Raw genomic sequence first — 24,342 nt, 5'->3', positions numbered from 1 at the left:
ATTTTTCTTGATGTTCGTCTGTTTTTATATCTACTTTAGTGAGCTTATAATTCTGCACTCATGAGTTTCACGCTTTTCATAGACATTTTTCATTCTGAGGAAGAAATTCAATCACGTCAGTAACCTCCATGTCATTCATCATACGGGTACCTTCCTAATGTCTTGGGTGGTCCTCAAATGGGCTCCAGGTAGGTTTCTTTATATATGAATATATGTATATAATAAATATTGAGGTAGCATATCAATTCAAGATTATTATGAATTTTTTAATTCATAGTCTGTGATTTAGCAATTAAAATATCCTAAAGAAACAAAGTTTTTAATAAATGAAGACTACAATTATTTATACGAAAAAACTAGGGTTAATTTGATTTTACGAGGAATGAAAATTTACTGGAATGATCGCCAACAATCATTCCAGTTCGCATACTAACCGTTTTTATTTTGGTGGTGGCAGTGGCCAGTAGATGGCGCTTATGTGATGATTGGTAGTAGTGGTGGAGACGAAGAGTTGTACAATAGGTGTCCTTCCACGATGAGTCTTCGGACTCCTTGGAGGTGTCACGAATAATAATAATAATAATAATAATAATATGAAAACTTGGGATATGTTTTAATAGCTGTAGAACACGTCATATCATCTGCCATACGAAACTTCAGAAGGATAATAGTTACGTTTTGCTCTCTCTCTCTCTCTCTCTCTCTCTCTCTCTCTCTCTCTCTCTCTTACCATCCTAGCATTCTGTAACTATTTGCGACATTAGCATTATTGCAAATTATTTTTGTCTTATTTCAATTTTTATTGTTATTATTTAAATTTTTATAATTAAAAGTTTTTTAAATATCTTCAAATATTTTACGACATATTTCTCATTACTAATTAATTAATTTATATATAATTATATTTATTTTTAAAACATTTATTAAATAATACAAATTTTTCATTTATTATCTCTTTATTATTATTACTCATTATTTTTTTAAAATATTTTACTAATATTTTTTATTATACAATAATAGTTTTTATTCTTTAATTTTTTTCCAGGTGGGAGCAGTGGAGTAGTTATACTTTTGAACACTTTTGTACATTCGTTTATGTATACGTACTACGCATTGGCTGCAGCCGGACCAAGTATGCAGAAATATCTGTGGTGGAAGAAACACCTCACCAAGTTACAAATGGTAAGTTCAGGACTTTAGGACAGAAGTTACCGTCTAAACTACATTAGATTATTGCTCTTCGGTGGGCCATAGAAATTGAATTGTATAAGTACAGTACTTACTTCGATATATGATCAAATACCAACTTCATATTTTAATTTTAATTTATCAAAATGTACACATCAGGTTCTGCTAAAATTAGCAAGATCGCCACAAAAGATAATACGTATATGGAATACCCATTGAGAGAAAAAAGACTGAGTTAATCCAAAGATTCAGGCCCGAATAAATGCTAACATTAAACTTATGTCACGTATTAACAACCAAACATTTTAAAAACTTTGTGTTTCTTAAATTAAGATATACATTTAATTTTAATATTAATTATTTTAATAATAATTACTAATTTATTACTTTTTTATACCTTTCAGTTCCAGTTATTATTTATCTGCATCTACTACATCCAGATCCCACTAATCCAAACCTGTGGCTATCCATTAATCTTCTGTACAATACAAACAACTACAAGTGGATTGTTCTTTGGATTATTTGTGAACTTTTATATTCAGGCTTATCTCAAAGGAAGCATGGCTTCACTCTCTTCTAGGGCAGTTACCAAGGCATGTTTAGTAGGACTTCCAGATGCGAAAGAACAGGAAGTTATTCCCAAGAATGAAACACCGGCCCTGGTCCACACATACTCGTCGACATACAGAAGAGCTGGAGCTCGTCATCGATAACACTGCAGAGATCCACTTTATTCTCTGCACTACATATAATGATTTAATATTGAATGAATTGCAGTCTATCTCCATTGCGGTAGGTTGCATTTCAATTTGTTAAACGAAAACCCCTTATACCTCTTGTTCGCGAACTCTTACAAATTATAGTAATTTCCTAATTAAGTCCCCTCCATTTCTTTAAGGGTCAATCGAGGTCTTAATGATAAAGAGAAGGTCTGCATTGTACATTCTGCATTGAATTTAGATTTCGGCAATGAGGCTCGATAGTACAAATTGGTTGATAAAGTCATCTTGGTTTTTTTATCGGTCTTCACAACCCACAATTAGGATTGAAGTGGTTTCTCTCTACTCCAGCCATCATAAAATAGTTTTACACTGAAATACCTTTATTAAGGAAGGAATTTATCTCCTTTGGAAAATCGATGCCAAACGAAAAGTTCCTAATCAGTACTCGTTTGAGTTCTAGGATGAATGTAGAATGCTTTGTAGATGATTCAAAAACTTCGGCGAGCAACCTTGCTTTTATGTATTTTCATTGATTTCCCGTTCTCTGTGTACAGTGCAAAGAAATAAAGCAACCGTGGTTGAGGGTGGAAGTCAATCTTTTTTTAATGTCACTTAATTAAGAATATTGCTTTTCAATTCAGGCATATACGAATCTTAAAGATTAATTTTAAAAAGTGCAGAAAAGCAAAGCGAAGACAAATAATGCAAGTAGGATGTAAGTATTCGAAACTTTGTCGTTACCGTAACTGTATTGTACAGTAGTGATTTAATCTGCTAGAATCACTTCGTAATATTTTCATTTTTAAACTGTAATTAGTTTATTCATAAGATCACGATAGGTTATTCTAGACCATTAATACTCTTGATAATTTTATTCATTGAGCCAACTCACCCATTTTTTTAAGTGAACAGCCAGAAAACAATTATTACACTGTTGACCATTATCCGCAGATCTCGAATCTCTAGGTTATATCTTACACAGTTCTATATCTTTACACTCTAAGCTATAATATGTTGCTTCTTTTAACATTAAAATGTAAGCTCCAATCATTTATCAAAGACAAAGTATCTTAAAGTTTCTTCAACACTTTTTACTGGATTCCCAACCAAGAAATATTGTAAATTTTATAATATTAGTAAATAGTGCCATGGTTAAGCCTAGGTTAAAGATGTTTTTATTACTTTTGGTTTTGCATAAACCGAAAATTCTACTCCAGAGAACAAAACATTGAACTTTTGAAAAATCCACTTCACACTCCAAACTGATATCAGGTTAGTTCCTTATAACTCATCCCATCCCTTATAACTCATCCGAACTCATCCCGTTGTTTGCTGATGATCATTTGATCATCAGCAAACAACGGGATGTCCAATCTCAAACTACACGGATTATAAATAAAAAAAAATTAAATAATCTTGTCCCCAAGAAGAGATTCCATTTGTTCATTATTCCTACTTGGGACATTACTGGCTTTTCAGTACAATTCGCTTGAATTTATTTTTTTCTAACTGGCCACTTCTGTCTCGTATTGTGCTTTCCCCTTCACTATACTTATTACTTTTCTAGCCCACATTTTATAATCCTAATTGCCTGCTATCTCATCATCTCTGTTTAACAAAACATGGAACTTTTTTCAAGACATTTCAAGTCTCCTATAAACAGAGTAGTGGAGATCTCAAAATAGACGATGACCATCACCTAAAGACATTCTTAAACATTTTCTCCAATGACATTCCAATCCGCATCCAATTGATTGAAGATGCTCTCCTGTTGGTTAAATCTGATTGAATCATAATATTTTTTATTGTTATTGTTGAGTTTATCGATAGTTTCAAAGACATGTTATTCCAATAAAGTTTTTTAGTTCAATGCCATATTAAAATAATCCAAGGTGTTATTTATTTTTTTATTATTTCAATGAGCCTGTGTATACATTGAGATAACGTTATGGATCGTAAAAGAATTGTAGCCAACTAATAAATATAGTTGTTTCAATATTTACTAATTATTAATAGTATTGAAAGATGAGTTAAATAAATACTTTTAATAAAAAGCTGTGGTTACTTTTTTTTTTTGTCTTTAAGGCACTTTTTTTACGAAACACTTCACCGAGTTTTATTTTGTTTTATTTTGAAAGTACACAAACGTTAAAATTCATCGTAAATAGCGATTACAAATACTTTACATATGCAGACATTTTCGAAGTAATACTGCAAATGCGACCTCTAGCGACTATCTAACTTAGCACACAATTTAGGTAGCTGCAACTCTACACGTTACAGCTGTGTAGTGTAGCACTAGAGATCGCTACATTGAAACGTTACTTAGTATCAAAATTATGTTAAATAAACAAATTATCTTCTTTTCTTTTCCCAAAATGAGTTAAAGTTGGTCTCGAATCCTGAAATTTTCAAAAATGGTTCGTGGCTAGTTGCCTTCATCGTCTGAAGATTGATAAATAGGCCAAGGTGACACAAGAATAAAGAAGACACCTTCCACCTTCTCCTAATCTTAACGTATATTATCAAAGGATTGAATAATCACACCTCACTTATGAATATTTTGGTGAATATTATCATTTCAACTTGCGTTTATATTTCCGCATCTCCGTCAGTGAAATGTCGCAGATTTCCTCTTGATGGGTCCTTGGTTTTTCGTTAAGAAATATTTGACGAACTGACCAACACTCTAATTGATCCTTTAAACACACTGTTTGATTATTTCTTTATTTCTAATATAACAATCATCCATCGTAGTACTACCTACGAAAGGCTAATGATCTGTATTATAAACACGTACGGTACTTAATTCTGGGAATTACTGCTGGTTTGAAACATGTTTCTTTGAAGGACAGAGAGTGCATGCTATGAAAAGCATGAGTTAGTTGACCTTCAAGATGAGAGTAGCAGGTTTTAGAATTCGAAAAACATGCGATTGAAGTGGTTTTGGATTATTTGGAATGATTGCCAAAACTGTTGTTGTTGCTGTCATTTAGAGCAAAAGTCGAATCAACGGAGGGTATGAGGATTAAGTGTTATATAAGTTATTTAAATGTTTCCCCTCTTATTTTCCCTTTTACGGGATTAAAAGAACCACACGATAGTTGTAGTATTGAAGAATCGTCAAGAGAGATCACTTCTTGGTTACAAGCCCATAAATGAAAGGATGTTTTTTTTTTTATTAGACTTAAGATATCTTTTGGATATGTCAGTTGTGGAGGTTTATGAATTCCTACAAAGATAAAGATGATGAAGAAAATTAGTTTTTTGAAAACTACAGATTATTTTTGGATTGACTGTTAAGAAGAGATGTTCTAGCTATTCTCATTAAATTTGAATGCAAAAGTGGGGAAATGTAACATCCGTTATGACTGTTGGAATTTGCATAGGCGAACAGATCAGTTAACACTAATTCTTGCTTCCACTTGCTTCTACGACGTAATGTCCTAACCCATCGATATTTGTTGACTACGACATCAATCATCGATGGATCGAGGATAAAGTTGTTAACCCTATGCTTCCCGGTGTATTATATGTCTGTAGATGCATGTGTTCATGGGCCAGTTTGCCTGTTCTGGGGGACAAAAAATCCGAATTTCTGAGTGATAAAAACCCTACCTATGAGACCGGCTAACTCACCTTTAGTCGAAAGAAACTATATAAAGCTTCCTCACGCCATTGATGGGAATCGAACCCAGGTCTTTTTAATTAAATGGCTTCGTCTATACTGATTGAGCTACGTCTATACTGATTGAGCATAAAAACCTGTAGTCCCAAATAGAAGACCAAGCGACCCATGGATCTCAGAGTCAACCTGAGATCTGATCAAGTGGACAAAGGTGGAGAAACAAAGAAACACGGTGATTTATGAATATAAGAGGTTTCACAGAAAAGTGAGGAAATACATCACCATCACACAGGACAAGTTCAAAGAGATTCGAGGAAGCACAGTTAAAAAAGCAAGTATGGGAGTGTTTGGTAGCTTAGGCGGTGCAAGTTTCTGATCAGACTTGAATTGGAAGAACATGAGATCAGCAACAGATGCCTGCCTGGTTGACCAAGTGGTTAGCATATTTACTTTCCAGATGGGAGAGTGGATACATTAATCCAGTGTGAGATTAATGTATCTCTGAAGTGGTTTGAAAAGTTTGGTATTGGCCTCTAGGGCAGGATTTCCGAATTATGTAAAAAAATAAAAATGCAAGAAAATATATAAAATTATATAAAACGTTTTCGGCGGAACTGATATAAAAAAAAGATGAAAAGAGCACTGCGAAAAATGGGCGAGAGAGAGAGAGAGAGAAAGGAAATTTGGAAGAGACCCCTTCCTGAGGTGGATCTGGTGAAACCACCTCCACTTAAGCATGAAATAGAAACGGAGTTTAATAATATAAGCCCAGGATGAAATCCAGGCAGAGCTAATCAAGGCCACATGAAATGGGGCGATTTGAGTTTTCATAGATTGATTGTAAGAATAAGGCAGACAGAAGTACAGTATGGAGACCAGAAGAGAAGTCAGTATTCCGTTGCTGCACAATGACATTAGTGCAAGAAGTAGAGGATCATGTTAACGCTCACTCATTTAAGCAATATTCTAATAAAATCTTGAATAGGATTGACACCAAAGTCTAGGCTGAGAAGCTTGAGGAAGAGGCAGATCTCAGGAAGGGTAAGGACCCTTGCGTCAAGAAAATCATCGAGAAGTGACCAGAATTTACACTTCCTTTGGTATTGTGCTTTATAGATTACTCACAATTTTTGACTGTGTTCAACCTAAAAAACCGTAGGAGGTAGCGAAAGTAAATTGAGAGGTAGCGAAAGTAAATTGAGTCGTTATCTAATTTGTACAGAGAACAAGGAATTCAGGAAGTCCTAGGGAAATATGCGTATTTTCCTTTACTTCTGCCCTAAATTTCTATGCTGAAGATTATGCAGGTAACACTGGATGAGTTAAAGTCAAGAAGTATGATAGGTATTCAGATCGATTATCAGTCTAAGGTGATCTGTTGAAACAGATGTCTCCCAGGAAAAAGCTAGGAGGAATCCTTCACAGAGTTAATGAGACTAGCGAGAGTATTAAACTGAATCCTGGTAAGACGAATATTAAGGTTCTTGAACGATGCATAGACAAAGAAGGTCATAAGAAATAATCGCATCTTAATAAAGAAATAATTGAGTATCTGGAAGATCTGTCATCCATGTAAAGAATTACCAACCGGAAATATCAGAATGAGCTAGAAATTTCCCAGTCGCTTAGTTAAGCTGTGTGTGAAGTATTTTCGCCAAGACTTTGACTGTCAAAATGGCAACTACTTTCGTGATGTGTTACAGGAGAAAATTGAAGAACTAATACATTGAAAGAAGAGTAGTACGATTAGAGTCCCTTAATAACTGACAATAGAAGATTATTGAGAGTCTAATACATTGAAAAAGAGTTGTAGGACATTGTGATCCCGTAATAACACTGACAGAACAAGCTAAAATTTGGATACACAGAAAGAATGGAAGAAGAACATCTCAAAAGAGTAATAGAAGGTAAAGGTCCTGGAAAAGGAGAAGTATAGATCCTAAATTAGATGGAAGATGGTGTGTCAGTAATGACAGGTCTTCAGAGAGTTGAAGCTCTAAGATGCCCAGCATAGGGCCACCTAGTCAAACTTTGAGGTACATCACCGAGGTTTGGGTTGGCATATGGAATAAGGAAAGTGCAAACACATAACTTATTAAAAGTTTAGTTATATATAGTTATATAACTAATAGAAAAAAAGAAGGGTAACAACTCAAGTATGAACTCCATTTTACTTTTTTAAAGAATAAGAGAAAACGGAAGATAGTTGCCAACTAAATCTTTATGTAGAATTTATTGTTATCTTTCAAAGAACAATGTGTATAAAATAGACTGAATATTGAAAATTACGCAGTTGATGAAATAAATTCACCGAAATCGTATTTATTATGTGTTTGAAATGATGAAATATGTTATCTAAATCAACAAGAAGTAGATTCCTTTTCAATTATGGTCATTTCTTTTTGTATTTTTGTTGTGAACACTAGGGGACGCAACCGTCACTTCAAATAAGTTTCTTCTGCCTTAAAACGAATGCTCACATAATACATAAAAAAATTTACTCAAGCTATACAGTCGCATACAAAAATGTTTGGCTAGTTTGTTCAGAACAATAAGAAATAATTAAATGCTAATTTAGTTATCTCATGTTTATTGCGGTTTTTGTTTATTGCTATCGTTTTGGTGAACTGTAGAATAACCATTTGTGTTCTCTGATGGATGACTTGTATTCCAGTTACCTTGCTGCGCAATACACGATGTAGCAACAGACTTCGTGGCACTTGAAACACGGCCCCTTTTCAAATACGTTTGAATATAGAAGTTCAAAAATAGTACAAAGAAGAGTCCGTCAGTCAAAGTAAATATTATGCTGCACATGATGGGATATCCACAACTCTGGAACAAGAGAAGCTGAAGATGATAGGCAACTACAAGGAATAGTTGAACCTGGAAACGAAAGAAAGAAAAAATCAATAAATTATATTGAAAGTAGTATTCGATAAATGTTCGTTGGTTTGCTATTTAGTTTTTGCAGTAAGTGCTAATATTTAGAGATAAGAATATCCTGCGTACAAGTGTGTATCCTAAGGTCAGTTTGTGCGCTTTCACGCAAAAAAATTGAAGCAGACAAACATGCCCAAATAACACCTGCTGTTTACACATAGTGTACAATGCAAACAGGATTACACGTCCTATCATTAGCAGCATTTGATTTCTAAGAAGCCAAGTTACTTGGCCATGAATCTAACACTAAAAGGAAAGGTGAGATAAATTCAGAATTTCTATGGCATTTGTTTTCGTTAAAATAAGAAACATTTAGGAATAAAATTTGTCTATGTACCCAGGTCATCTTATGAGTCACTTCAGTATTTTACATCCTATGTCCAAAAAGAAACCGAACTTTTCGAAAATAGAAGAAAATAGTGGCGCCACCTGTTTTAACCTTTTGTTGTAGAAAGTGGCAACCTTCATTAGTGTTGCGCCAACTGTTTATGACATTTGTCTCATTAGAAGCCGAGTTATAGTGGCAAGAGTGACAGTGTGTTTTGACGAACAGACGGTCGTCACGATATTCATGCTGTACGCGACGAATTCTCGCTATCAATCGCTTCAAAACTTCGAGATAAAACTCACTATTGACCGATTGGCCAGGCGGGACGAATTCTTTGTGGATAATGCCCTTGGAATCGTAGAACAAATCAGCATTGTCTTTACGTTTGACTTCTCCAAGCGACTTTTTTTCAGATGCCCCTCTTCTGGTGGTCTCCACTCAGCACTCTGGCGCTTTGTTTCGGGCTCATACTCAAAACACCACGTTTCGTCACCAGTAACGATCGTTTCAAAGAAGTTTGAGTCCTTACGAGTTTGAATGAGGTCCTTGCAGTGTTCAATTCGATACATTTTTTGGTCGTCGGTCAACTTGTGGGGAACAAATCGCGAATTCAATTTACAAAGGCCCAAATTCTCGGTCAAAATGTTGTGCAAAGTTGATTTTGGAATCCCCAATTCATCTTCAATCAATCTCACGGGCGATTTCGGGTTTTCCTTTGATGAAATCATCACGCACTTTTTGGATGTTAACTTCGCTCAGTCCAGTTTTTGGAAGGCCTGGCTTTTCGTTGTCCTCAAGCGTCTCACGACCACTTTGAAATCTCTTAAACCACTCGTAAACTTGAGTACGGGATAAGCATTCATTACCGTATGCTTTTTGAAGCATTTGATGCGTTTCGGTAAAACGTTTACCAAGTTTAACACAAAAGTCAATCGCAGCTCTCTGTTTGAAACTCATTTTACGATCTTTCGTCAAAACACACTGTCACTCTTGGCACTATAACTCGGCTTCTATTGAAACAAATGTCATAAACAGTTGACACAACACCAATGAAGATTGCCGCTTTCGATAACAAAAGGTTAAAACAGGTGGCACCATTAGTTTTTCTAGTTTCGAAAAGTCGGTTTCTTTTTGGACAGAGGGTGCAGTTAACTTCTCCAGTTAGCTGAGAATCATTGTTTTGCTAATTCCAGCACATTGAAATCCATTTTTTTCTTTGATAAACCTTTCAGTAGAGAAATGAATAAAAGGTCGACAACATCTATTTCCCAAAACCTACAAATTTCGAAGTATTACCATTCTTCATTGAGTTAACAAGATTCAGGGAATCTTGTTAATTGTGGTAAATGTTTCCAAACTCATTTCTGTTATTTATAGAAAGAACAATATGATAAGGAATAAAAAGAACTATTTTCTTCCACTTTCGTGTCACTTTTGTTAAGACATAAATGGCATAAGACGAAATTTCTCTTATTGAAATAGATAACTGACAAGATAAATTATAAATGACGAGACTTTGACTGTTAAAGCTAACAGTAACAATACAATGGCAGAAAACGGGTTTAACAGATCACGCATGATGGCGCACATGCTCATCTAGAACTAACGCATTTGAAACCCTAATGTGCATCATATCCAAGGTTTATGGGAGTGAGATTCTCGATCGAACGAAAACGACTTAAAGAAGAATTCAACATTCTGTTAACATTTCGTTAATTAAATTATTTTGTGCAAAATACCGACAATTCCAGAATAAATCGTTGCACCAACATCAAACAGAGCGTGATTTTGAATTACAGAAATAATAAATAGTTATTATCAAAGCATAACAATCTTAATTTTATTTATTTTTTCTATGATGTCTCAATCCGTGCATCTGATGTCAAGTGTTTTGGTGAAGGTTCTGCAAAGATGATAATATCATAGCCCCGTATTTTTAATTAAGTCTAAACAGAGTAAGTTATCTCATTCTGATTGACAGCAGAAAAACCAGGAAATATTATACTGTCAACTTCTTCGCAAAGAAGTTATCAGAACTAGTATTGTATCTGTGCAATCTTAAGTCCTCTTAAGTCCTACTGCACTTAAGATGACTTGCTTTCGAACCTGATAGTAAACATAAGCAGCGCAAAGGGAAGAAACATAAATCTTTCGATTGTCGTACATAGCCTTATCAAGACATGATTTCTCATCAATATTTACTAGAAGAGTTGTAGATTGAGCTCGGCAATGCACCATTATATTACAGATAAGATAGGTAAAGGTTTGACAGTCTAAGAGACTGACTATGGATATGTATCGTCAGGGAAAATAAAATAATAATCAAGTAAAAGGAGGGAAAGTATCAAAAAACAGTGTTGTAAATACGGCATCGAATTTAGAAATCCTAAAAAACGTTAAAGGCATCTAAAAGTTGTTTGTTTTTGCTTGTTTGTCAATGCCTGAATGTGCTGATTAAAGGGAGAAGCAAACTCATTTATTCAGGATGCACAGGCCCTAACAACAAAGAGGTGCTATATCTCACTTCAAACCCCCCCCCCCTAAAAAGATAGGAATCATTAAAATGCTAAGGACACAGTATACAATCGGTAGCAACATAGAGAAGAGGAAAAGTAAGAAGTTAAATGTTTAGCATACATAATACGGTAAATGAGGTTTTTCCCTATTTGTAGCATTCAAAGAAGTAATTGAGGAAATGGGAGTCGTGTGTCGATTTTTAATTCAAGTGTGAAATTTATGAGTGCTGTTTAGGAAGCCATGGCAGACTGTGAGTTCTTGTAGTTCTTCCTGGCCAGATAAAACACTTACCAGTAAAGCGTTGCCATATTTGGCAACACTTTTCTAATGCTTTCTTTCTATGTGATTCCATAAATAAATTGACTAAAATCAGAGTTTGAGAAGAGTCCATTGCTAGATATTTAAGTATGTTCAAAGTAATTTTCTTGCAATGGAAAGAAATTGTTTTCTACTATTATGAAAAATCTCGGATGATTATTCAAGTTAAGGGGATGTTTAATCCCACATTATTTCAAAGCCGAATGAGAAACTCTAAGATAGAAATCAAAGAGTTTCATGCCGAACATAGCAAACTATAAAAGTTCGGCGAGTCCAAGCGTAAGCAAATACCTGGGTGGTACAATACCGGGAAACTCGTGGGATTAAATAACCCCTTAATTTAAATAATTTTTACATCACCGAAGTGAAACCTTTTGGCTCTTTATTTCATGATTTTGGGTGGAAAAAGATTTTCAAGCAATTATAAAGTTTCGCCTCCTGGAAACAGTATCTTGAAACGTAAGTTTGCTGGAAGGTCCGATGATAGTTTTAATTTTATTTTTATTTTTTTCAATGAATATGGAAGCTTGCCGTTTACAATACGTGTCAAAGGCACTTCACCTTTATATATATCTTCCGCTCATCACAAAGTTTAGGAATTAACGTCGTTTTTATTTCCTCAGGTTACCTGATTGATAAGTGTTTTCATCAAATTACGTGTATTAGGCTTTATAGAAATCAAAATATTCCTGACTGGCTGATACGCTCGTGGCAATAGAACTGTTACTGAAATGTGAATTACCATTGGAGAGTCTTTTGGTAATCTTTTTAATCAAATCCTTTTCTACGTTAGCTATGTTGACCACTTTGAGAATGTCATAAAGAGAAAACCCAGAAGTAAAACATTTCTTTCATAAGTTCTATTGCGTGCACAGTTGAACTTATGTTTGTAAATGTATAATTTTCCCTGTATGGTGAGACAGTAAGATGATTGTGTTTTATTATTCGGTCCAACAATCTGGAACATTCCCATTAGACGACAGGTTGACTGTTGTTAGAAATCAAAGGAGAACAATGATACATCTTCATTAACGGGGGTTAATGTCACCTTATAACAATAGGTCAAATAATAATTCTTTTCTCTGAGATAATTTCATGTCAGTTGATGTTTTATTTAGTTAGAATTGCGGCCGAAGCAGCTAAGGCTTTGAGGCCAATGTACCACATCATTGAAAAATGAATCTTTTCCAGCCGGTCTGTTGTCCTCAGAGACGATGATGTCGACAGCACGGACATCTCTGTCATCATCATGTAAGACTGAGGTAGACAATATAGTCAGAATTAGCTTGATAAAGCATTATAATTACACACCTGACTTTGCCAACTTCTTCATGATTGCTTGAGAGATGAAAGATATGGAAACCAAACCAATTTGGTTTCAGTATTTTAATTTATTTTAAATAAAAACATTTAAAATACTAATATTAAAAAGTATTAGGTTATACGTTGGCACTTAATATCAAACAATTAAAAAAAATTCAGTTAGAAACTCACCATTTGAATAGTTGTGAGATGCTTCTTCCACCAAAGATATTTCTGCATGTGTGGTCCAAGTGCGGCCAGTCCATAATAGGTATACATTAAGGAATGCACCAATGAATTAAGCATACCAGCTATGAATGTGCTGCCACCTGTTGGAAATATTAAATTTTCTGTATAATTACACTAAAATATAACTTAATACTTTATTTTTCTTTCAAAGAATTGCAATGTTTTATGCGCATTATTAAACCAGCGGGATTGTAGATACTGTAATAGTTTTTTTTTACATAATGTATTAGTTATTGTATTAAGCATTTGTTTATATTTGATTTGATTAGATTAAATTTAAACAACAGTTTATTTTGGCTTGAAGGATAAATATTGAGAGTATATTTCAATGGATCCACTTTACAAACAATGTCGAATATCATCGTGATATCAGCAAGTCTATCTTCATATACGCAAGTATATGAAGATGTAGATCTTCCGTATATTTTCATTCCTACGTTTGCTTATGCTTTGGTAAGGGATTAAAACAAGAATAATAGGAGATTTTGTCGGGATAATATAATTTATAACTCCGCAAAATTTTCCAAAACTTTCTAAAAATTTACCGTATTTTACTTTTAGTTATTGTATTAATTAGACGATAAAATTTAAATCAATTACATTTTCTATCTATATGAAACGTTACTGTTTATTGGCCATACTGGACATTCCGAATATTTCATAAAGCTTCTCTGTATGTCGGGTAACGCAGGACATCTTGTGGTTTGAGGATATTGGGTATCAGTACGATAATTAGGTTCACAGAAATAATGTCAACCATCCTACTTATTGAAGGTGTCTCCAGAAAGATTTCTGGATTATTTAATATTCTGTAAGACTCTCATAAAATGACAATAGCTAAATAAAATCTCCCTAGGTAACACAATGCAGTTAAACTCCCTCAATTAGTCAATTATGTGAAGTTCATAATACATTAACTCGATCTAAATTAATGAACAAAACATCAGAGAAAATTGTCAATGAAGTCTTCGTTATTGTGGTCTGTGTTTGATGTCCCATTCCTCCAGCAACATAATTACCATCGCCTTTATCCATTAAAAGAAACGAGAAAATCTATTATGGTAGTACATGAAAGAGAAAAGACAGCACTAAGCTGGCTTACGTTTTAATCCTTCTGGAAGTTTAAAATATTCAATTTTAACTCTACTTCATTGTGTTCACTTTCATTTCTTCACCTAATAATCAGTTATATGGAAATTAAGGGCAGGTAATTCATGCGATATAAAATGAATACATCTTTATAATGAATTTTCAAAATAGCGTTTAAAAGGAATTAAGATGTACATTAAAATTATTTTAAGAAAGTATTCAGTACAAGATAGTTGAAACAAATATCTCTCACACACATTACCTGGAGCATATTTAATGAAGAGCCACGTCACAAAGAAGGTACCAGAATGGTGAATGACGTGTAGGTTACTAATACGATGATGTTTCTTCTCTAAAACAAGGAAAATCTGTAAAAAAGAAATCAGTAAAATACTCATGTCATATATTAGTAAAATACTAATATATATATATATATATATATATATATATATATATATAACTTGGTTATTTTAACTCCTAATCCCAAGTATGCAAACAACACCAAGGCAACTCATATTGTAAAGGTGGGTAAAGTTCGGATCACTATTCTTAGTATTTTCCCATTCCCATAATGTAAAGCACATCTCACTAGAAGATGTATACTGCAATGCATTATGGGTGGAGTCACTAAGAATAGTGAATACTAAGAAAAGTGATCAAAGCTTTACCCATCTTTACAACGAGTTGGCCTGATGTTACACTACCTTTAGACTTAAACTATGTTCAGGTGCAAACTTAACTGTTTTGCTTACTTTGGAGAAGGAGTAAAAAAAAAACAAGTTTATAAAATTACTTGGTATCCTTAATATATATATTATCCCCAAGGTAAAAAACTTTTCACATACGTCTTTTCACATACCATACGTCTATGATATCGCATGCTTTTATTACATTTATTCCATGTTTTTGGTCTTCAGTCAGGACTTACATTTGTGATCTGGACTCTGAGCTGGCCAGTCCAACACTACAACGTTTTGTGATAACTAGATACTTCCGCAGAGTCGAAGGCATGAAATTGTCTAGGTTGTCCAGGTAGCACTCAAAAGTCATGGTATCAAGCACGTCCATCAATGGACCAAGCACCATCTAAGAGAAACGCCCATACCCTTATGGAGCCTCCATCAAACTTGACAGTTGGAATATGATACAGTCTCCTGCCTGAACCGTTCGTTGGGTAATCTCCAGATCCAAACACGACCATCAGAGGGAAACATTTGGAAGCGTGATATGTCGCCCCACAAAACACTTTTATAATCATTTATGGTCTATGAATGGTGTGAAATCGATCCATCCAAATTGTTTAGCATTGAGGGGGGGGGGTGATGCGTGACTTGTTCACAGAAGCTCTGCGGTGGTAACTGAAGGCATGGAACTCTCTGCTGACAGTTCTAGTGCTCATAGATATCCCTGCAGCATTCTCCAGGGTGACTGCGAGGTGCACCGCTGATGACGTGCGCGATGTTCGAACATTCCAGGACAGAGCTCGTCGATCTCGATCAGGGAGTGTCAGGCATTTTCCTGCTGTTGGTAGCACCATCAACTTTCCATTTACGAATGCCATAAACAACGGTGGATTTTAGTATACTGAGACGATTAGTAATGCCACGGACAGAAAGACCACTGATGTAACACCCAACTACCACTCTACGTTGGAAGTTTGTCAGTTCATCTGAACATGGCATCTTGACATCGTGTGCTGTATATTTTGTACTTACGCAGACACTCCCTGAATATTTGCATGTGGTAGGATTCGACATTTGCCTGGCACGTAAGTTGCCAGTTGTAATTACATACACTATATTGATAAATACTTTTGTCAATATAGTGTATGTAATGATTTGTATACATAATGTTGATATATCAATACACATTTACAGCATAGATAGATAGATAGATAAAGCAATGTTTTAGAGCCTCTGTAGCTCAGTCGGTATAGAACGAAACCCTTTGATCAGAATGACCTGGATTCGATTCCCGTCCAAAATGTGAGCAACTTTATCTATCTTTCTCTTTACTAAAAGTGACTAAGTGAGTAAGCCAGTCTCCTACGGAGGTAGGGGGGGGGCTTGTTTTTTTCATCCAGAAACTAGGTTTTGTCGTCCCCCAAGAACATGCAAACCGGCCCCTTGAACACAGCAGCTACAGACAAAGACACCCACAAAAACGCAAATGATTTGCAATAACTACGGTGGAACTAAAGTCAAGTAAAGTAAAAAAAAAGTATCCACAAAATTTGCGATTGTGATACTTCAAATTTTCTGTTCCATTTTGCACCCGTGTACTTGCCACTGACTTGATAATAGCGACTTAATCTCCAAGAGTGAAGGGTCTTCCATTTTTGTGACATCACTGAGTTAAGATAAAATGTTCATAATATGTTTTAACTCGTGGTTCCTTGTTCTTAGTTCAAGAAAGTGCAACTAACTCTAGGCTACCTATAGGAACTTTACATTACAAGGAACAACCTTAATTAATCGTTACAAAATATGTTCGAGAATGTGAAATTGATACTAAAAGATCAATTTTGTTTTTTGAAATTGTATTGTTGACATTTTATATGTTAAATGATCAAAGTATTTGTATTAAAAATAAAACAAATGCTAAAAATCTTTAAAATGTTTTAAGATTTTATGTTGGAATATTTAGAAACAGGAATGGGTAATTTAAGAATATTTTCTTATTGAAAAAATCTTAAATACAGTTCATACCATTAACAATAGTTGAAGAACAAGGTTAATTAGATATTTATTTTATAAAGAGATTACTTACAGTATCAGCAAATTCAACGATCTTCGTCAATAAAAATATCCATGATTCAAAGCGAGCCTGAGAAAGAAATTAACAAAATGATAATTGAGTTAAAATCTTAACAATGATGGACATGCAATAGCATAAAAATTATAAGTCTACAATAATAAGTCCACAATGTTCTTTAAATTGTAATGCATTAGTAAGTTTATTAGTAGAGATTTTCGTGTTTTTAGAGTACTTAGTATCTTTATAACGTTTTTATTGTGATATTGTCGGCATGGTACCAACGCAACGAACAATGGTGGCAAAGACCACGTCGTCCCGCTATTTGAATTTACGGGATTTTATTCAGTGCAGTGTGTGTGAAATTCTTTAAGCAAATTAAAGAATATGTGGAAGGAAAATGAGGCTGGAGAGAGAGGATGTATCAAGCATTTCAAAGATGGAAAATGGTGTTATTAATATCGAACGTGAGGCCGTGGAAATGAGGAGAACGAAATGGATATCGATAAAGAAATAGCGCTTTAAATGTCATCCTCCTTCATAGGACAAAGCGCGAAATTGAAAAACATCCAGAAGGCAAGCAGGGCTGAAAAAAGAAAGAAGGAGGTTATTCGAAGGAATAATAAAGACCTACCGGACAAGCAAGACAAACAAGTTATGGAGAAAATTATGTATGAAGACTCAATGATCAGGGGAAGTACTTAATGAAAGGGTGACAAAATTGTGCTTTCCAGTGCAAAAATTCACGAAAATGTCGCGATATTGGGGCCACACCATCCGGATGCAGAAAGGTAAGTCGAAGGAAATGATTGTCTTGGTTGGTACCAATGATTTGAGAGGCGAGAAATATTCTGAGGGAAGATGTCAAGGAGTTGTTAGAAGAAGCAAAACTGAAGAGCGAGAAGGTGAAGATTATAAGTGTCCTACCACGCTAGAGACCAACTGAGGAGAATGATATCGATAGCCAATGAGTCCATACGTAAATTGTGCAAACAAAATGATGTAAAATTTATGGATGTGGTCTCTGTTTGACGGAAAGAGGGATTTGTACAATTCGGATGGACTGCCTCTGAATGGTGTTGGCGTTAGGTGTCTGGGGAGAGCTTTGTTCACTAAGCATGCTGAATGCAAATTCAAGGAAACGTAAGCAGTTAGGGTGGAAGCAGATGAATTTGTGTGAAAGTACCCATAAAGGGTATCCGGAGAGTTCATCGAAAAACAGTTTACCGAAAGACAATTCATCGAAGGCAATTCATCGAACAACAATTCATCGAAAAAGCAATTCACCGAATAAACAATTCATCGAAAATCAGTTTATCGAACAACAATTAATCGAAAAAGCAATTCATCGAAAGACAATTCCCCGAAAAAGCAATTCACCGATGAGCAGTTAATCGAAAAGACAATTCATCGAAACGCAATTGATCGAAAAACAACAATTCATCGAAAAATCACAATTCATCGAAAATACAGTTCACCGAAAAATGAATTATAAGGCGTGTGGGGGCGAAGATGTGTGTGCAATTTTTTTTTTTTTTTTGTTTGTTTTGAATTATTTTGAGAGGTATATATCTTTTTATTATCCTACTGTTTATAACTACTATTTATCCTACTTCGTTCGGAAAGCGATTTTTTGGCGGGGCATACTGGTTGCAGTGAATGATATCCACTGAGGCGGGTATAGTTGAGATGTTAAAAGAACATTTCATAAAGGGATTTCATCCTCGTGAAATTTTTTAGCTCATATTCTAACCGTTGATGAAACATGGCTTCGTCACAATGACCCAAATAATGGGTCATAGTGACGAAGAAACAGTCAATGGAGTGGAGACACAAAGGTTCTCCAAGGCCAAAGAAGTTTCGAACCAAACAGTCAGCAGGGAAAGTTCTTGCCATTGTCTTTTAGGATATGGATGGTGTAATCCTTACCTTACCTCAAGAAAGGTGAAACTGTTACAGCAGCTCTGAAGGAATTGAAGGAGGTACTGAAGGAAAATCGGTTCGAGAAACTAAGCAGAGGCGTGTTGCTTTTGCAGGACAATGCACCTGCTTATGAAATCCAACAGACAATATACGACTTGGGATTTCAATATCTACCTCAAACACCATATTCACCAGGGCTGGCCCCAGGGCCAACCCTAGAAATTTTGTCGCCACGTGCAGTAGCATATTTTTCCGCCCCTTCCCCTTAAAAAAAAAAACTCTTTTAATATGATATTAATCTAGGCTTCAACATCTCTGATCATAAATTCTAAATAGCAGCATTAGCTAATAAAAATGAATACGTTAATGAAAAAGGATCATAAACTATATTTTTTACAGAGAGAGAGAGAGAGAGGGAGATTTCCTCTTAATGTGCAGTATAATAAAATGATTCGAAACGTGTTACTGTACTTCGGGATCTTTTAATTTTTAAAGGGGGGGGGGCACAAAAATTTTGCACTCAGGCGGCGCAAACCCACGGAAGGGTCCTGAAGATCAGTCACTAAGAGTTGTGTAGATTCTAGTTAATTGTTAAGAAAAGTTAATTGCTCTCCACATGTTTACTTGTGGCACCAAATAATGAATGAATGATTCCAGGAAAAAAAAAAGTTTCTTTTCCAGGCATTAAAAAATACACAGCCTATATATTTACAAATGAATTGTAAGAATAAATTGCCGGTAGACAGTTTCTTTCCTGATCATGTTATCAGGAAATGAAAGTTTACGCTAACAAAGAAGATATATATATATATATATATATATATTCAAGATACCAAGTAATTTTATATTAACTTGGTTTTAATCCTATTTCCCAAGTAAGCAAACAGACAAGAAATTCAAGTTTGCGCCTGTAAGTAGTGCAAGTCCAAGGCAACTCGTGGTAAAGGTGGATAAAGCTGTGGTCACTTTTCTTAGTATACTTTATTAGTATGTTACTTTTTATTAGTTATTATTTAGTTATATATTATTATATATATTATATTATATATACACACACACACACACACACACACACACATATATATATATATATATATATATATTAGTTAGTTAGTTATTAGTATATTAGTTAGTTAGTTATTAGTATATTAGTATTATACACACTAAGAAAAGTGATCAGAACTTTATCCACCTTTACCAAGAGTTGCCTCGACTGGCACTACCAAGAGTTGTCTTGGACTTGCACTACTTGCAGGCGCAAACTTGACTTTCTTGTCCGTTTGCTTACTTGGGAAATAGGATTAAAACCAAGTTTATATAAAATTATTTGGTATCTTGAATACATAATATACCCAAGTTAAAAAACGTTATATATATATATATATATATATAGTTCTGTAGTACGCAAGTTTACATTACTGAAATACATGAATTTAATTAAGAAAGGAATATTAGCCACATTTTTTTACATAGAGAAAGCAAAGCATTCACTATGAAATTTCTTCACGTACCATGATGCACGGATGTCAAAAATAGACTGGAAGTATAAATGCTTGTAATTTTTTTTTTTTTTTACTAAATTTAAAAAATTAAAATAAACATCGATATTTCTTAGGCAACCAAAACGAAACGAGAGAGAGTGTTCGCTATGAAATAGTAAATTGACAGAAAGAAGAATAAACATCGATATCGCCCTACCTAAGTAAACTCAAAGAGACCACACATAAAAATCAGAATTACATTAGTTGGGATGTCTTTCTAAATATAAAAAATGAATTCATTTACGGCGCCATACCATTTTTGCAGAAAATGTTGTGATATTTTCAGCTATTTTGCCTAGTTAAAGTTATGTTTGCAGCTTAGCATCATTCTACATGTCTAGAAAGAGTGATATCTAATGTTAAGGGAAAAAACAATAAATTGATCATTTCGACTGACTGCACAGGAGCCCTAAACTATCGCGAGAAAGTGCAGTTTCTGTGGACATCTGACCTACGGTTCAAATCTTTGAACGATAGTTGTTTCAGATGTCGAATAAACTGTAGATTACTAAGTGTATGTGTGTGGTGTTTTCGTTTTCTTCCCAACAGTAACCCTACCAGGAGGTTATTTATTGTTTATCGTATGGCAATCTACATAAAGTTATAAAAGTACATTTACAAAAATGGGTACAGATATGTAAAAAGTAAAATAAAGAAAAAGTGTAAATGATAAATAATTACAGTAAAACAGGCAGTTACACGTTTGACGGACAAAGCACTTATAAGTTAAGATTATGTTCTCTGATCCAATCTGATCCTGTTCAGTGTTATCCATGTCTTTCCAATTCCACACCCGGGATACAGGGACACGCCGGCCATATGTGCAATGTGTGCGATGCACACAGGCGCCAGGATAGTAAAGGCGCCAAAGAGAAGGAAATATTTTTAAAAAAAAACGTTTTTTTAAAGTGATTTATTTAATTGGAGGGGAGGATAGGGGCGCCAACTAAAGTTTTGCACACAGGCGCCAGCCACTACTGCTCGCCCCTGCCGGGATGTTGAGGCAGCAACTATCAAACTAAATTTTGAGTTGGGCATTAGTATTTATGCTCCACACTCGTTTCCATTAATTTTTAGTATTTTAATTAATCATTCTCAGATGTTTATCTTCACGAAGAGGGGGGGGGGGCTTTCTTGATTTCAATCTGTTAAGCTATAGTTCTGATATGTCATTATGTATATGCAATACAGTATTTCTGAGTACTTTGTCATATTCTGTGACAGAGCATCACTTCTTAGATTTGGTGGTATTATGTTGCTTAGCATTGTAAGCCAATAAATAGGAGTTGTTTTAATGGTTCCAGATTATAAGTCGCATGGTGCTGTTAAGCTGACCGTCATTTATCAATGGTAGTATAGCTCCTGTATATATTGTTTTCAGCGTTCATCGGCCTAATCCCTCAATCTCAATTTTCCATCTCTTGTTACTCCTAGGTATTTTAGCTGACTGGCTACCTCGAGAACTTCGACCTTTGGAAAGACCGTTATGGGTTGTTTTGATTATTTGAGACAGATGTGAAGTATTTTAGTCCAGCGCTTCCCAAACTGTGGGTGCGGCCCCCTTGGGAGCCGTTAGTTTTGTTGAGAAGTCTCAGATATAAGTTGTATTGTCAGTAATAAGACCTTGCTTACCACTATGCTACAATTTTTTATTAAGTTCATAATACGGAACTAAACAAATATCCAATTGTCCCGTAAATTTTCTGGAAAGCTCCATTGAGAGATCATTTTCCATAAAATAGCTTTCTTGTCAAGTCTAATCCTATTGCTAATTTCTTTAACTGAATTCTTTAACGGACTCATCACAATCATAATCTTTGGCAGAACTTTCCCCGCCATTTGGTTCAACGTCATCTATTAATTGTACCAGTTCCTCCTCGTTTACCCCCCCCCCCCCTCAACCGGGCAGGACGTCTATAGACCTCCAGATAAATCTGGATACGATGAATGCTATCTGTTGAAGTTATAAGAAGTGCAATTCGGCCAGCATGTCCATTAGAAGGTGTGATAAACCCTCCCGCTGAAGAGAACAGTTAATCGGATTATCTCCCGCTCATAGCTGCATCTCAGTTGTCTATAACAAGGAATGCAGTTCCTCGTTCTATGCTGGGTAACTGAATCCTAGTTATATTGGATAAAATAAAAATATAGAAATTATTTTTATTTTCTCTTTTTATTGTATAAAGCAATTTTAATGCCTGGACAAAATAAAGGTTCTTGCATAGTTTCTTCATTTAAATATCGCCTTACCTTGGAACACTATTTTCATTTTTATTTATTTTTATTTTTTTGCTAATTTTTTCTAATCGCTTACTCCACAAAACGTTTTCTTTGTTCTCGAAAAAAATTAATTCACGATAATTATTTGAAATATTTGAATTATTTTTGAAAAAAAAAACAGGCTGCGGAGGTTCAAGATTATGTTATATTTTTGTTCAAATCATGTTTCGAAGAATTCTTCACAGATTTCCTGAAGGACCTGCTTGAGCGACTCTGTTTTATAGAAAATAAAATGAAATTCTTTAATCATATCACTATTTTTTTCTTTTTTTTCTTTATATTGTAATCCTCTTGGTTTCCCCTGTATAACTGGTCATTACAAAATGAAATTAAAGGTTATGATTTAAATTGATATGTATATATTTTCTGCTAGTTCAGATATACTAATTGTATCAGATGTGTTATAATGGCAAAAGTAGTAAGAAAATAATCATTTACACTTTCCTTCCAAAACACAAAGAAAGGACATTGTAAATTCACCCAATGAAAAAGAAAATACTACATATTTTTCTTGTGTCATCTGCTTTTTTTTTTTCTTGTAGTACAAAGAAGAAATCGCTGCCCATAAGATGATAGAATAAAAGAGGACAAAAATCTGTAGATTGATTACATTATAACTAATAGAGATATGTCAGAAAAAATTATTTATGTAAGAGTTCTAACATCAGCAGATATAAATCTGCTGATGTTAGAACATCAGCAGATGTTATTACTCTTGTATAAATGTTATTACTCTTGTATAAATATTTTTTTCTTCCAGTTTAGATACATGGCATTGTTGAAGTAGCTAAACATTTGCTACTATTTACACTGAAATGAATGGACATGTTTCCCCAAGTGATTTACGTTTATAACAGTTGTCTTTCGAAATTTATAAAATAAATTCTCTGAAATATCTGCAGATTGAATAAGTCTATAACCCCCCCGCCCCACCAAAAAATAAGATTATGCATATGTTCCTTTTCTTTCAAAAACAATTCAAATCTTCTTTTTCAAGATAATTGAAAGAAATAATTTATAATTTTTCGATAATAAAAATGAAACTGATCATTACAAATTAAGAACTTATTTTAGGATAAATACTGTATCAACCTGTGAAAGAAATGTCTATATTTATTTCTATATTAGGATGTCTACTAATCAACAATTGAAAACAAAACACGACATTCTTGATCTAATTCGCACTACAGCTTGAGGCACTTTAGTGTCCCTTCTGGCTAAGTGTCCTCTCTTTTCTTTCTCAATAGCACCCAGAGTAATCTAAGCCTTTACCCTTTTCCTCCAGCTAAGAGGATTACTATCAAATATTTCTAAGACGTAGATTACTTCAGAAATAGCAACCAGCATCAGAAGTAGAAGTAAAAATATTTAGATTATTTTAAGAAAAAGAAACAAAATTCTGAAATTTCTACTGAACTTTCTTTTGTGTGGTATGCATATAAGCAGTTTTACACGTTGAAAATATAGCATAGTGTTTCTAAAATTTCAAATAATTTCAGCAGACAGTAGAACAGCTGATTTAAGATGGCAAAGAAAGATTACAGATTTAGAATCTTCACG

The 24,342-nt window shown here is 34.4% G+C and overlaps 2 protein-coding genes across 2 annotated transcripts in view; one reads left to right on the top strand and one right to left on the bottom strand.

Annotated features, from left to right (window-relative positions):
• The window catches only part of LOC150093079 (very long chain fatty acid elongase 1-like), a 28,966-nt gene extending 27,065 nt beyond the window's left edge, over nt 1-1,901 (top strand). The window contains exons 5-7 of the mRNA XM_090414151.1: nt 83-188; nt 1,046-1,182; nt 1,593-1,901. Of these exons, the coding sequence (XP_090270277.1) occupies nt 83-188; nt 1,046-1,182; nt 1,593-1,901 (552 nt within the window). The remainder of the gene's footprint in view (nt 1-82; nt 189-1,045; nt 1,183-1,592) is intronic.
• A 6,105-nt stretch (nt 1,902-8,006) lies between these two features.
• Nucleotides 8,007-24,342, bottom strand: part of LOC150093078 (very long chain fatty acid elongase 1-like) — a 28,802-nt gene continuing 12,466 nt past the window's right edge. Inside the window, exons 5-8 of the mRNA XM_090413988.1 lie at nt 17,054-17,110; nt 14,547-14,652; nt 13,139-13,275; nt 8,007-8,424 (exon numbers count right to left, since the gene is read on the bottom strand). Coding sequence (XP_090270114.1) covers nt 8,128-8,424; nt 13,139-13,275; nt 14,547-14,652; nt 17,054-17,110 — 597 coding nt within the window. The 3' untranslated portion in view covers nt 8,007-8,127. The remainder of the gene's footprint in view (nt 8,425-13,138; nt 13,276-14,546; nt 14,653-17,053; nt 17,111-24,342) is intronic.

The sequence above is a fragment of the Typopeltis vanoorti genome, chromosome 24 (genome assembly GCF_054136105.1).
Source record: "Typopeltis vanoorti isolate ZY-2024b chromosome 24, IOZ_Tvanoo_1.0, whole genome shotgun sequence".
NCBI classification, from domain to species: Eukaryota; Metazoa; Arthropoda; class Arachnida; order Uropygi; family Thelyphonidae; genus Typopeltis; species Typopeltis vanoorti.
The sequence above is the reverse complement of the archived record's forward strand: the minus strand, read 5'-3'. Positions and strand labels throughout refer to the sequence as shown.